This window comes from Thamnophis elegans, chromosome 13, assembly GCF_009769535.1.
Source record: "Thamnophis elegans isolate rThaEle1 chromosome 13, rThaEle1.pri, whole genome shotgun sequence".
In the NCBI taxonomy this organism is placed as follows: Eukaryota; Metazoa; Chordata; class Lepidosauria; order Squamata; family Colubridae; genus Thamnophis; species Thamnophis elegans.
The window spans coordinates 1,274,343-1,290,157 of NC_045553.1; the positions used below are offsets into that span (position 1 = coordinate 1,274,343).

Below are 15,815 nucleotides of genomic sequence, written 5' to 3' on the forward strand. Positions count from 1 at the left end.
CTTCCCGCTCTTGGCCAGAAAGAAGTCCCGGCGGGCGCTTCCTCCGTTATCCCTGCGCCTCCTCCTCCTCCGCCCCCCACCCCGAAGGCGGGCGACTGAGGCGAAGGGGGAGGGCCGAGGCGGCCATTTTGTTCGCCGATGCCGCTGCCGCCGCCGCCGTCGCCGTCGCCGGGGATGCTGCTGGGCTGCTGAGGCGGTGTGCGCGATCGGCGCTGAGGGGAGAGAAGAGAGAGAGAGAGAAAGAAAGAGGGGGGCGAGAGGAGCGCGGTGGTAGGCGGAGGCGAAGGAGGCAAGCGCCGGCTCGGGAAGCCGGGGGCGGCCCGCGGTGAAGGAGGAGGTGGAGGTGAAGTCGACCCGGCGGGCTCCGGCCTTGGCTCCTTCCCCAGCCGCGGAGAGGCGATGGCGGATATTGACAAGCTCAACCATCGACAGCATCATCCAACGGCTGCTGGAGGGTGAGGAGGGGGCGGCTCTGGGGAGGGAGGGGGGCGGGTAGGGGGGGAGGCATCTGCGCCCCCCCCTTGGTAATAGTGGGAGGGGGAAGCGACCCCCCCCTCCCAGGATGCTCCGATTGGGGCCCCTTCCCTTCAGGGGGGGGGCAAGACCCCCTCCCCTCTCTTCGGCGGAAAGGGGGGGGGCGCTTTGAAGATGGACCCCCCTCCCACAAATATACACCCCCTCCTCATTGCAGGCCGCCCCCCCCCCGCACGTTCTTCTCTCTCCTCCCCCCCCCTTGCCCGAAAATCGGGGTTCCCCTCCCAAAATCTGGGAAGGCCTTTGGATTGTGGGGAGGGGGCTGAAATCAAATCCTTGACAAAGGAAGGCTGGGAAATGGGGGGGCGGGCGAGAAAAGGGCGCCAAGATCCCCCCCCATTTTAAAGAGGGGTTTTTTTTGGGGGGGTGAAGCGAAGGGATGCTCAATGGAGGGAAGGAGATACCTGGCAGGGAAGGTGAAATGTAGCCTTGTTTACCTGGGGAGGGGGGGGTAGCCTCTCTTTAATGTGTTTTATTTCCCCCCCCCCCATTTTATTATTGGGGGTGGATTTTTAAGGATGCCTGGTAAGAGGGTGGCAGGGGCTTGGCTGTGTGGATGTGGGGGGCAGGCAGTTAAAAGAGGCCTGAATCTTTGGCCCAAATAGGACGGGGAGGGGGAGAGAAAACGAGGCATTTGCGTGTGTCTCTCACACACACACAAACACACCGAGACATATAAATAATGAGACATACAAATAAACACAGGTGCCGTATGTAATTAATGAAAAACGCAGAGTCAGGGTGATGCAGGTCGGCCGTGCTTGTTACCCATTAGAAGAAAATGGGGTCAAGGGGCAAATATATATTTTTTCTTTACCTTCGCCTTTGATTTCACTTCGCAAATAAGATCTATTTTGGAAAAAACTTTGTAGGTTCTCCTTTGCAGGGAAACGGGTTTACGTGTGCCCGGCTCTGGAGATTCCCAATCACCCAGGTTATGATTCTCCCCCAAAGGTACCTTTTCCAAAAAGGCAATTGGACTTCCTTGGTTCCTTCCCCCCCCCCCCCCCCACTTTAAAATGTTTCGCTTCTCCTCCAAGCAGCTTCTTCAGATCTGAATTGGAAAAGCATCCTCGGAATAAAAGAGTCTTTTAGTTGGGTTGCCGTTTGGCTTCTGTTGGGTTCCTGGGTTTTGCAACAAAGTGGGAAGTTGTTAAATGTAATTTTATTCTGGTTCTGGCTGGATCTGATTGGAAGCCGGTGTGAGGATGGCCCAGTACTAACGTGTGAACACATAGATAACTTTGAACATTCTCTCTCAGCTCCAGAACCTTACTCAAGTTGTTCTTCTAAGAGGAGAAATACTAGGAGAAATATATGGGTTTGGGCTTCTAGGGTGAGATGCCACAAAGTAAACATAAATAAGGTGGGTGAGGTGAAAGTAGGCCCCTCTGCTGTGAAGGGAAAGCAGAAGAGTAGGAATGGAGGGTTTCTGAGGGTGTGTGTGTGTGTGTGTGTAGAATAAATATCCCTCTTTCCCCAGGATCCAAAAGCTGAAATTGCCTGTGGTTTTGATCTCCTGGTCCTGCAGTCCTTATCCCTGGGCTCCTTTGCTCAAGTGGTGAGAGGAAGGAAAGGAATTCTTCAGGAGGACTTGCATCCAAGATTTAGAGCCTCACCTTCCAAATTGCCCAAAGTTTTTGTACGAGATGTGTTTTATACTTGGAGGGTGAAATCTTACAGGCCTTTCTAGTCTGCCCTTTCTTAGAATAGAAGCATAAGGAGTTTGCAGGCCTCTCTTGTTTTGCCCTCTTTAACATAGGTGGAGTCTTGCTCGGAGGGAAGAGAGAGGTTTGTTGGTTAGCCAGTCTTCCTGACACTCCGTGATTGCCGGTCCAGGAATTAGGAGGGCGTAAAAATGCTGCTTGTCCGCCTGTGCCCGTCTATTATGGCCATTACTTTAAAAATAGGCCTGATTCTTTGAGCTGGAGTGAACATGTTGCTTGCAAACAAATTACAGACTTATCCAAGCATTATGACATCAGTTTGGACATTTTGACTACTCTAAACTCCGGGGCTGGGTTCCAGGTGGCTCCTCTCATCGGAACCATCTGACGGACTGGTCCAAGGGCTTTTCTGGGGCACCTCCAAGAGGCGATGTGTTCTGTACATTTGGGGCATTTGTCTCCAGTTTTTCGTGGCAGGAGGCTGGCCTTGGATTAAACTTGAGTTTGGGTGAACAACCTGATGACCAACATTCCTTCCAGCAATAAGCACAAATTAGAAGGCAGCTACTGGGTTGAGCCTCATCCGACTCCATTCTCGATTAATAACTCAGTTTGGGAGTTTAATTTCTAGCAAATGGATGTGTAAAATAATATGAACTGGGCCACCTAGTGCCTTTCACCAATCCTTCTCCTTTAGGTTTGCTGAAAAGACCATTGCAAGAGAGTTAGCAATGCAAAAAAAGACTGGATTTATAAATTCAAGATGTTTGATATTAGCCTAGATAGAACTAACCCCCCCAAAATTCAAACCCTTCCAGTGTTATTAGAGGTGTTCTTGCATGCTTAGTAAAAATGGTTGTTTAATCATCTCTCTTCATTTGTTTAACAAATTTAAATTTCAGATGACAACAGCATGAGTTCAGTATAGATTAATTTTGGGCGTCCTTTAACGCAACATGAGTTTTAAATTGGCACATAACTTGGAGGGATTAAGCAGGGCATATTTACACCTCCATTATCTTCTATTAATAGAAATCTTATAGCTACTTAATGCTACATCTCTACTAATATAATTTAAATTATGCGGCAGAGGGATTTTAAAAAAAAAAATTCTCTTGGAAGTGATTAGCTATAAAAGTATCTCATTTTCTTTTTTCCTTCTGCATCGGTCATTTCAATCCCAAACGTGAAAGATTTTGGCTCTAAAATGCATTTATCGGCATTTTATTCTAAAATGCATCTCTCAGCATCTTAGAGAAGGAAGCTTCTCTAGTTGTGTATTTTACCCCATTCTTCGAAGAGTTGCAATAAGATCTTGGGGCTTCGTTGTTGCTACAAAAAAGCTGCAAAGCTTTAGCTCTCCTGCTTCCTTTCAGATCCAAGAAGAGGGGAATGAAAGTGAGGCTTCATATCATTTCTGAACTTTGGAAGGGTGGCATTGCTATAAAATATAATTAGAACTGTCTGCATGCTCCAGTTCTCCATATTTGTTAATGCAGGGAACTCAAACTTTCAACCCCACGAATACGATAAAAAGGAGGTAGTTTTTGCGCTCAAAGCAGCCAGTTTAATTTCCATTTTATAGCTGGAAAGCTACAAGCTCCCAGACAAACGTTAGTGGGCCTGTCCCAATGTAGATCTTCTGGCTTTAGGCAGGGCCTGCAGACTATTATAGATCTGTCTGATTAGATAGATACCTGGAAAGAAAATAGTGCGTTCAACCACCTATTTTGTATGACCAGAAAATCTTGTTATTTACTTGTTTATCAAGGCTAGTAGATTTGAATAGCCTTTTATCTCAAAGCAACATATTTTAATCCCGTCTGGGCTTTTAACAACCCAGATGCAAGTGGGAAATTATAGGCTTCTTGTTAGAAGAACAGGCTTCCGTGCTTTTCTCACTCTTATCTTTCTAAAACTCTTATTTAACCACAGGTGACTAGTTGCAGACTGCAAACTATTTTACCTGGTGGTCTTTGCAAAGGTGGACTTGGGTTTCCTTTTCCTTCTGCCATTAACGTGTGCAAGCCCCACGCGCCTGAACTCCCGCTTGAACAGGGGTTTGGACCAGAAGACCTCCAAGGTCCCTTCCAACTGTTACTGTGCTATTTTCATGCTTCCTTTGCGGTGAAGGACTTTATGCTTTTCCCCCCTATTACGATTTTCAGGCCATAATTATAACTATGGCCTGAAAAATCGTAATGGGGGTGGGGGAGCCTAAAGATGATGGTCACGGCGCTTTAGTGAACAATGGAAGCAATTTAAGCCTGCGGAACGAATTGATTTTGGTTGTGCCATTTGTAATTAGTGCTGTTCACTAGTAGAATAGACTAGAATCACAGAGCTGGAAGGGACCTTGGAGGTCTTCTAGTCCAACCCCCTGCCTAGGCAGGAAGCCCCACACCACTTCAGACCAAATGGATATCCAACATCTTCTTCAAGACTTCCAGCGTTGGAGTCCAAGAGCCGGCTATGTGCATGTCGGTGATAAATATTTCCTCTGGAACAAATCACTAATCAGCCAGGTAGGTTGCCTCAGGGGAGCAAAGCAGGTTTGGCTGGATTCTGCCTGCTGCCTCTACCCTTCTCTCCCTTTGCAGGGTAAACAAGTGGGGTTGTAATTAATGAACAGCTGCCATGTGAAAATACAGGTAGTCCTCGACTTACGGCCACAATTGAGCCCCAAAAATCTCCATTGCTAAGTAAAAGATTTGTAAAGTGAGTTTGCGACCTTTCTTGCCATAGTCGTTAAGTGAATCACTGCTGTTATGAAGTTAAGAGCACGGTTGTGAAATGAATCTGCCTTCCCCATTTGAGTTTATGACTAGCAGGTCACAAAGGCGGATCGCAGGACCTCGGGATGCGGCGACCGTCATAAATATGAGCCAGTTGCCACACAGTTGAATTCTGATCATGTGACCTAATCACTTTTTTTTCAGTGCTGTAATTTTGAACGTTCACTAAATGAACTATTGGAAGTCGAGGAATACCAGTGTAGGTTTTGCCTTTAAAAAAAGAAAAGAAAGACAACGGTGATCCTTTTAAGCGTGTCGATGTTTTTCTCTTGGCATGCAGACATGAAACGCTTGATTTCCTTCGAAGCCAGGCTGAGGGCACAGGACTGACCTGTGGAAAAGGTTGAAAGGTTTACCTCTGCCGACTGACACCCAGAGCCGGCTGTGCAACTGCAGTCTTCATGGCAGAGTTTCACTCGCTCAGCCAGCCAGCCGTTGTGTCCCCGACCAACAGGCCATTTCGTTGCCTCCACCCTCCTCTTCCTCTTCCCAATTCCACATTCTGTGGCACTGCTTCGGTTCAGTCCTGGGTGGGCTACTCTGAAAATTATTTTAAAAATATCTGTTGTACTTCTGCAAATTTAATAGTTTCCTAAACCAACTACCATTCATTCCTCCCTGGCTCTGTGCGGTATCATTTGTGTACTTACTCAGCACATCACATTATGCTGGGGAGAATTATAACTTAGAGATTTCCCCTCCCATCTGATAAATATAAGGTCGTCTGTTGTTTTCCATAGGCCATTGTTTTTCTCTGCTGTTTAAATGGTTATTAAATCAAGAGTGGTGTCCATGATTAACTCCTGTGTTGTCCCTCTCTTCGTCAAGGAAGCTGTGCCCTCCGCTAAGTTCAGAATATTTCTGAACTTTACAAGTGGGGGGGAAGGGGGGCCCTAAGAACGGATTTCTGTAGGATTTGCCTGGCAAAACAGATGTGCGATATTTTTACTCACATGAACTGGCACTAATTCAGGGCACGTGTTAAAATATTTGGAACAGACAAAGCTTAAGAGATTATTATAGGTTTGAAAGCCCCAATAAGCGAGGCTCACTTTCCAGTTTATGGGCTTCTCTGTCTATATCTTACCTATTTATCTCGCCTTTCGGTTCTCTTTTAAGTATCAAATGTTAGCTTGTGCTGTACTAGTTCAAAAGGAAAAAAAATGGAGAGAGAGAGAAGTAGGTAAGTTAATTCAGGGTACCACTTCTTGTACAGTGTTACATAAAGGTTACATAACAGCCACTAAAGGAAACAACACTCCGAAAGGAGGAATAAAGTGATGTAGGATTCCAGCTGAACCACTCAAGAGCATCTCTTGGCCTCACTTTTCTCTCTCTCTCTGTCCCTTTGATGTCGCCAGGTCGCCCAGCCCAGGAACTATTTATTTTTAGAGATAGCGGCTTGAAGAGGTTTTGCTCTGGACCATCTCTGTGACAATCCTGGCTCTGGGAGGCCTGTTTTCTATATCTCCAACATTAAAGCACTTCCTTTCTGAAAATTGTGAAGGGGGTTTGTAAAGAGCGAATCTTCCTCCTCTCCGCTTATTAGCAGTTCAGATGCTTTGGGTTTTTTTAAGGGAAACCAGCTCCTCTGGTAGAGTCAAAGCAACAGATGAGTGGTCAGCAATCTGGCACATTAGACATATTTGCAGGGATCTTGGAATGATGACAGCTGATAAGGATTTGCGCAAGCACATAAATTATGCCGTAGACAGTTGTGAGAACAGTTGTCATTTGGTCACGTTATAAATTAAAACTGTAGGTCCCCAATTCAACATACACTCCTTTCAGTCATCGTTTGCTTAACTTCCCCCTAAAGTTTGGTCTTTGGACTTCAGCATTTTAAGACGACTTATTCAACATTTCCTGCCTGGAAAGCTTATTCTGCATTAACACCCTTGACTTAATTCTAATGCTTAAGATTAAGGAATGCAAATTGCCCTGTTGATTTTTTTAAATGCAGTTATCTTGGATTGGTTTCTGTAGCTGTTTTGCTGTTAGATCCCTGGCAGTCCTGTGAAATACATTTCAGGTGACCTGCTTATAGCTTGGGAGCTGAATTGGGGGGGGGGAAATGATACAGGAATCCCTTCTGTCACAGAGCAGCCATGCTGCAATGCAGAAGGAAACGTTTCAGTGAGTTTATGCTTGGTTATGTGTGATAAGAATTTTCATTGCTCCTCCGGTATCTAATGCTACTGATAACACGACCATAAACTGCTAACCTGACTGACAGAATAAGCTAATTATAGGGCAAGTATGGGTCAGGTTGTGACCTATATTTCCGGAGAGAAATCGGCTGGAAATTTCAACCTGATTCTGATAAGGACTCAAAGCAAAAAGCTTGTTAAACGTAATCTTTGAGCTCTTCAGAACTGTCTGTACAAGTACTTTAAACTGTATTTTTTTCTTTGCTTGTTTTATGATATAAGGCACAGATGATGAGAGAGAAGATGTAAAATCTTGTAATCAAACTCTTGGAGAAGATAATCACAGAATCTCATTTGTTCCCTCTCTGCAAGCATGAAATAGGCATAAATTATGCAAATGAGGCAATTGGTCAGCAGGATTTCTTGATCCTTTGTTCTACTGATTATGCAAATCTAAAGCTGCTACAATTCCCGTCAATATTTTTGAGAATTTTTACATACATTTAGAGAATATGGTTGACATCTTGAGAGAGGGTGTGCTATGACACATTGTGCACAGCTTCGGCTTCGACTATAGCTACGCTTGGACCAAGCACTTTAAACTATGCCCACCTCCTGGAATGAACTCCACTCATTTTAATAATGCATTAGAATCTGTGTGTTAATAGCCACAATTATTCCGAGTGGCTATTTTGAATTTAATAAAAGTATGCATTCTTTTTAGAAGGTGCAACTGGAATAAACTGTAAGGTATACCGCATGTGTGGTGCCAATTGCCAAAAATACACACCAACAGCACAAAATAGAAGCTGGTAATGAAAACATAGCTATGCCTATCTCAAATGTTCCATCAGTGTGAAATAAATTGACACATGTAATTGAAGAAAGATTTGGGTGGGTGTGTCAAAATCCTCCCTCCTAATAAAAGTAATTGACTGGGCTTCTATGTATGTATGATGTGCTACAAATCACCCTATATATTTTTTCTACCTAGTGAGAGGATCCAAACCTGGTAAAAATGTCCAGCTTCAAGAGAATGAAATCAGAGGTTTGTGCTTGAAATCTCGCGAGATCTTCCTCAGTCAACCAATTCTGTTAGAACTTGAAGCACCGCTTAAAATATGTGGTAAGCGCCTTGTGTTGTTGTTTTTTAAATAATCATGATGCACAGAATTTGTTAGGTAATAACTTCAGGTGATGTATGTGAGGATGTTGGGTCTGTTAGAGAATCGCAGTTAGTAACCTCTTTCAGCCACGTTGACTGAGGATGAACTGTCTTTGAACAGAGTTTCTGAAAGGAACTATTGGATGTAACCACAAGGAAACAAATTTCAGGAAGATAAATCAGTTTTGATACACTGTTGAAGTCTGGTAGCTATTCTGAATATTTAAATAGTATATAATCCCTCTTACTTTGCCCATCCTTGTCATGTCCATCTGAGAGGGGGAAGTAGTTATTTCCTCTTTTTCAGAAATATTAGAGTAGACTTCTTAGATATAAAACTATGGGTGAAATTCACACTTTGATCTAATTTATCTTTAAAACCACAGCCGTAAATAATGTTCTAAGGTTTGGCAACATGGGGAAACTTGTTGAAAACCTGACTGAGGTTACTTTCCATAATGCTCTTACGTAACGCTCCTGTTAATCTGCATATTTAAAATATATTGCTGTGATGGACTCAGCTTTAGTTAGCCAAACTGCACTGAAAACCGCTTTCCTCTGCTTAAGGTGATATCCACGGACAATACTACGACCTCCTGCGGCTATTTGAATACGGTGGTTTTCCACCGGAGAGCAACTATCTGTTTCTTGGGGACTACGTTGACCGAGGGAAGCAGTCCTTAGAGACAATTTGCCTCTTGCTGGCCTACAAGATAAAATATCCAGAGAACTTTTTCCTCCTTAGAGGCAACCATGAATGTGCTAGCATTAATAGAATTTATGGCTTCTATGATGAATGTAAGTATGCGTGGGGGGATGTGCCCTCATTTTGACTATGAAATCTATCCTTAGAGGGAATTGGGCGTTAGGAGGGTTGCAGAGTTAAGAGGCTCCTGGAGTAAGGGGAGCTGTCACGTCCTTGAGCTTTTGTATCACCTTGAAGGCCTCCTGTGGCAAAGGCAGAACATAATCATGTGCCTTTCCGGCATGAACTCCAGCTTATTCTGTGTTTTTGTATCATCTTCCCTTTTGGTTAAAGTTGTAGAGGGAGCCCTTGACTTCACAGATGGGGACCTGTTGAGCAAGGCTTAGGTTAAGTGAACTGTGCCCGATTTTCTTTTGCCACGGTTGTTAAGCAAATCACTGCAGGACCTGAGTGAATCACCCCATTGTGGAGCAAATCCACCTTCCCCATTAACTGTGCTTGCCAGAAGCTGTCGCAAAGGATGGTAATGTGGCCCAGTGGGACACTGCAACCGTTGTAAATATACACTGGTCGCCAAGCATTCTGTGGCAGTGGGATGCTGCAGTGGTCATAAGTGCAAGGTCTGGTCATAAGTCCGTTTTTTCAGTTCCATTTTAACTTTGAACTAAACAAATGGTTGCAAGTCTATAGAGATCGAGCCAGTCTTGACTGAAGGCAGGCCAGATCAGGCCTAGGAGTAACTGCGAGGGATTCCCTTAAACTACTCTTCTCTGTCACCCTTGATTTCGAAACGACTTCTTCATTGGCTTCTCCAGGTAAAAGAAGATACAACATCAAGCTGTGGAAAACCTTCACGGATTGCTTCAACTGCTTACCCATAGCAGCCATTGTGGACGAGAAAATATTTTGCTGCCACGGAGGTACGTGATTTTGGATGCTATCCTAGGCCTCGTAACTGATCAGAGTTCAATTTCAAGGCATGTTCAGAGACAAACTCAACATTTCATTCCTTAAACATAGCTAACTTATATGACGAGGGTTTTTTTTGGGGGGGGGGAGACCAATTTATATTGGAAAGCCGTCTTAAAATTATTTAACAGACCCTCAATGATATATGAGATAAGTGTAGGTTACACAGACAGTTCCTGCTGCCTCTGTGGTATATAAATACTTGTGCTCAAATAGTCTTGCCTCTTGTGGGCCCTTCAAATGCTTGGCCTTGCCATTCCTGCCTTATAATCTAAACATCTGCAGGATGTTTTGAGGCAGAAACCTCAAGCTTGCAGTGTTGGAGGATGTGAGTAGGAGGCTACAGCCGAACAGATGTGTGTGTGAGAGAGAGAAACACATTTGGCTCAGCAAGGGCAGGGCGCCCTTTCATTTGAGATGACTGCGCTAAAGCAACGGGAGGTTTATTTGTTGAAACAGTTGATTTGGCCAAAGTGGTGATTCTCAGTTTGCTCTGGAAGGGGCTGGAAGTGTAGATACGTGCGACGTTACGCCGGGATCTTCCTGGCATTGGATCCAGGTTTAGTTTCATTTCAACTGCATCCGTTGAAATCGGTGCTACTCGTGACTTCAGTTTCCAAATGACGCTCCTAAATCCATTTGAAGTCTGAGTAAATCCGGATACGTTATCCAAGAAAGGGATTGTTTTTAATTTCTCATCTTCTGTCCTACCATGGTCCTGTATTGGGTCCCTTGATTGAGCATCACCTCTTAGATGAAGTTGGCCGGCTGCTCTTCCTCAGAACTGGAGGCGAAGCTGCCAGGGCAACCGTCTCATTCCCCATGTACTTCCGGCTAGTTTGCGTGGTGTTTGCGTTGTGCACCTCCCGAGTGAGCCAAATTCAAACCAGCTGCCGCTTAATCCTGCCCAGGCTTATCACCAGATCTCCAGTCCATGGAACAAATCCGGCGAATTATGCGGCCCACAGACGTGCCAGACCAAGGCCTCCTTTGTGACTTGCTGTGGTCTGATCCCGACAAGGATGTGCTTGGATGGGGCGAAAACGACCGAGGGGTCTCCTTCACATTTGGAGCCGAAGTGGTGGCAAAGTTCCTTCATAAACACGATTTGGACCTCATATGCAGAGCTCATCAGGTAGGCGAAGACCAGAAGGGTCTAGAAAACGTCCCCTCTGCCCAGGGGTGGGATCCCAGCGCTTTGCACACGTGCTCCTTCCGGATTGCTGCTTTGGAAGGAAAACAGCTGAGGCACGCTAATCCAGTGGTTCCCAAACTTGGCAACTTTAAGACTTGTGGACTTCAACTCCCAGAATTCTCCAGCCAGCAGCTGGCTGGAGAATTCTGGGAGTTGAAGTCCACAAGTCTTAAAGTTGCCAAGTTTGGGAACCACTGCGCTAATCCATCCTGCCCGACGACTCAGCTGAGAAGCTAAAGGTCGGTAAAGCGCAGGGGCATATGGGCGGGCCCAGTTGATCGTAGGAGCGAACTGGTTCGCTCCCTGCTGATTGTCGGAGCTTCCTGTTTGGGGGCGAGCTGGTGGAATCCCGCTTCTGCCCCTAGCATCCAAGTAGCTGCTTGGTTTAGGAATTCTTGGCCTTCTCTCCCTGGCTGGAGTGAGAGAGGACTTCTCCCGATTGGATTTAGAATAGGCTCCCAAGTAGGAAAGCACAGCCACAGCAAATGTAAACCGAGAATCCGCTGGCTTTTTCTAACCCTGCCTAAAACATCCCATATGTGTGTAGAGCACAGTAGCCAGGGCCATTTTTGGCACTTGTTGGCAGCTCGTGTTATCCCTTCGTTGGGACATAACGGCTGCGGTGCCTGGCGCTGTGGCCGCTTCAGTCAGAGCCTGCATGTCCACAGCGCTTGCATTTCCACAGCAAACGGAACCTTTGACAGACTTCCAACAAAGGAGCATCCTTCATTTCCCCTGAAACGACTTTCTGCTTTTCTGCCTTTTTCCCCATCCTGCCGGCACCAACGCCGCTGTTTTTTTCCCTTTACAGGTAGTTGAAGATGGATACGAATTCTTTGCAAAAAGGCAGCTGGTAACTCTGTTTTCTGCCCCCAATTACTGTGGGGAGTTTGACAATGCAGGTGCTATGATGAGTGTGGATGAGACTCTAATGTGCTCCTTTCAGGTAAAGTATCTTCGAAGGCCCGGGGGCTTCCCTTACCTTACATTTCTGTGGTTTGTTCAGTGACGGTTTCCTTCCCGTCAACCTTCCGAGCATTAGCCAGTTGCTCCATGCTGAGCCATACTAGATCCAGGGCAGCTTAATAGATTGACCTGCGCCTGCCTCCTCCTGAGAATCCTTTCTCTCCCCACTGCTGTCTGAAGGCACCTGTGGAGAGGAGGAAGTGGGGTCATTGCAAGATGTGGGGGGAACATCACAACTGCATCGGAGGTCAGGTTCGTTGGGCTGGTCTCGGAAGCCCAAACTGCTCCTGGCCTGGGATATCCTCCAGCACCGGCTCTCGCCTGTCCTCTCAACCAAGCCATGGCTCAGGAATTCTGGGAGTTGAAGTCCACGGGTCGTAAAGGGGCTTATGGGATTGGGAGGAAAGGCATTGATCTCTTCAGACAGAGACATAGAGGAAGATGTGATCCTAACCCTCCGCTCTGGGTCTTGGGCGGAGTCATTCAGCCCCATCTTCCCAGGTTTGAGCAGAGCAGTGTAACTCTACCTGTGTGGTTTCCTTGTAGTAGTTTCCCCTGCAGATCCTGAATCACTAAACCAGCCAATTGTCATTCCAGATCTTGAAGCCTGCGGAGAAGAAGAAGCCCAACGCCAGCCGGCCCGTAACGCCACCCAGGGGTATGATCACAAAACAAGCCAAGAAATAGGCCCCCCCTTGGGCCCTCCCGGTTGGGACTTGTACCATAGTATATAATCTTCTTTTTTTTAAAAAAAAAAAACGAAAAGCAAACAAAACGAACCGGTAAATGTGTATCCATCCGCTTGCTAAGACTAGACTTAAATGTGTTGTGGTTTTCCTTTCCGATTCATTTTTGACGGATGGCATTTGCTGGATGTAGCAGCAAATGGGACTTTTCTCCCTTCTCAAGAAGAGGTTTTTTTAAAAAAAAAACCAACCCCAAAACTTCGGTCTTTGGAAAGAGAGGAAAAAAAAAACCACAACACTCCCTTTTTTTTGTTCTTGATGTTCCGGCTGTACACTTCACAGCGCCTCTCCTGCCATTCTGGGTAATTGTGCAACCGACTCCGACCAGGCGATGTGCAATGCCTGTCTTTGTTTTAGGAGCCAAGGAGGCACCAGCGTGCCGCGAGACTTAGGAAACTTTGTATGACTGTCAAATTGCGTGTACCGTCGATGACGATTCACTTGTAGATCGCTTTTGTTTCTAAAGCGTTTGCATTTTCCTTGTCCTGTACCCGAGTCCCCGTTGTCGGCTTTTTCAACCCACCCTCAGAACTTTTCGCCAGCTTCACTAGTATGATGCCTGTTTTAATTGCAGCGCCCTAACCCCCCCCCTCCTGTATACTTTGAAATCACGATTTCTAAAAGCCATGATTTAGATATTTGTGTCTCTGTAAAATTAAGTTGTGCAGGGATTAAGGCCAGTCAGCAAGGCCCCTAGAGATGCACCGGTGTCTTAAGCTGGATTTTTTCCTCTGCAGGAAGGACGACTTGAACTAGCAGAGTAAAGCTTGTGAGCAGCTGAAGTACAGGATTAAAGACTTTTGATACTCCCCTTATATTCAGTGTCGAAGCGTGCTGCTGTGCTCGTTTAGCCAGTTCAGAAAGTTGTAACATGTGAAGAGACTTGCCTGAGAATTAGAATTAACTTTAGGTTTTGTTTTATTTGCATCTTGGAGACTTGCTACCTACAAAGCTTAGAAAACAACCAACTGCAGCAGTGAACCCGCGTTCACCTGTTTCGATGACTCACAGTTTCTTGTGGTTTTTTTTTCGTTTTGTTTCTAAAGAAAAACCTGTACTCTTTTTAAACAGATGACAGTGTACAATACAAATGTGGTAAAATGCCTATTAAATGAGTAACTTGTTAAATTTTCGTGGCTTTGGGGTTTTTTTCAGCATCGCATTTATGAAAAAATCACTTGAAACATAATAATCATAATCAATATATTAATATAATAATATATTATTATATAGCCAAAATCGAAAAATCCTCTGATGATGCCAAATGCAGACTTTGCAAAGAAGCTGATGAAACTGTTGATCACATACTCAGCTGCTGTAAAAAAATCACGCAGACTGATTATAAATTGCGGCACAATTCAGTAGCACAAATGATCCATGGGAATTTGTGCAAAAATTATAATATTAAAACAGCAACAAACTGGTGGGAACATCAGCCTGAAAAAGTCACCGAAAATCAGATGGTCAAGATCTTGTGGGATTTCCGTATACAAACCGACAAAATACTGGCGCATAATACACCAGACATCACACTGGTTGAGAAAAATAAGGTCACAATCATAGACATCGCAATACCAGGTGATAGCAGGGTCGCCGAGAAGGAACGTGAAAAAATTGCAAAATACCAGGACTTAAAAATCGAAATTCAATGACTATGGCACAAACCAGCAGTGGTAATTCCAGTGGTAATCGGCACACTGGGTGCTATTCCAAAAGCACTGGAATTACATTTAAAACAGTTAAAAATTGACAAAATCGCCATCAGTCAAATGCAAAAAGCCGCACTGCTTGGATCTGCACGCATATTACGAAAATACGTTACGACGTCCTAGGCCCCTGGGTGGGGCCCGACTAGTAGCCAATGCCAAATCCGGTGAAAAAACTGGCCGCTGTGATACAATTCTGTTGTTGCAATAATCATCATCAACATCCTCGTACATCTTAAGAAGGTACTTGATTGATACCTAGGGCCCATTGATACCCATTATCATAGGGCACCATGTCCAAGAATTTTGCAAACGCTTCCTGCAATAACACCAATGGAACTGCAAAAAAACTGTGCTGCTCGGAACATCGTATATTTTAAGAAGGTCCTTGGCTGATACCTAGGGCGCTGGCAGCAAACCGTATCAACTATTGGCACCAGTCAATGGTATTTGTGGCACATTTTTAAACGTTCAGTTAACTGAGTTTCATGTTGAATGAATAAAAGTTTATAATACATCCTATCTAATGGTGAAAACTTAGTAAAGAGAGCCTCAAGAAGCGCTCCGGCATTTTTCTCGTAGGATCAGTAAATTCGGGGCTCTGAGATTTTGGGTGTTTGATGGAAGGCCACCCCTGGCCTTCTCTGATCGAGAGGTGATCATCCCCGTGGAGAAAGCTGTCCACTTCTGGGAGCACAATGACACCACTGGCAGGTGGAAGTGTTGGGTGGGCAGAAGACTCCTCTGGTGTCCCATGGGGGGGGAGGCCTCCTCCTTATCCTCAAAAACGTGATCTTCGCAGAAGTGGAGGGCTACCCATCCTGGAGCAAGCCAGCAGAGACCATGCCCTTCCCACCCCTTAAATTGGGTGGGGGCAGAAGCAGCAAGGGTGGCCTTGCAGAAGGCGCCACCAGGAGGGGCTCAGGTCCCATGCATTTACTAACGCTTTACTCAAAAGACTTCTTGGCTCCCAAAAGAAAGCGGGGGGGGGGGGGAAGGAGGGGGGGAGGTTTTCTCTGCAGTCACAGATCAAGGCATCGCAGCTCGGGGTCCTTAACTGAAGCAGCACCCCCGGCTTAGAATGGGGGGTGGGTGGCTGGGGGCGTTTGAAGACGCAAATCCGGCCAAATTCCAAAGGCGACCTTTTGGCCGAGATGTTCCCCCGGCCTGGCTGCGCACTCGGCAGGCAGCGGAGCCTGGAAATCGGCGGCTTCCC

The 15,815-nt window shown here is 45.7% G+C and overlaps 1 protein-coding gene across 1 annotated transcript; it reads left to right on the forward strand.

Moving 5' to 3' along the window:
* The first annotated feature begins 399 nt into the window (after nt 1-399).
* LOC116516892 (serine/threonine-protein phosphatase PP1-gamma catalytic subunit A-like) lies at nt 400-14,025 on the forward strand. Its single transcript, XM_032229558.1, is given in 9 exon segments — nt 400-423; nt 425-455; nt 8,141-8,272; nt 8,879-9,109; nt 9,833-9,937; nt 10,898-11,121; nt 11,993-12,127; nt 12,745-12,805; nt 13,631-14,025. Coding segments are annotated over 9 exon segments (957 nt in total). The 3' UTR covers nt 13,645-14,025.
* The last annotated feature ends 1,790 nt before the right edge of the window (nt 14,026-15,815 follow it).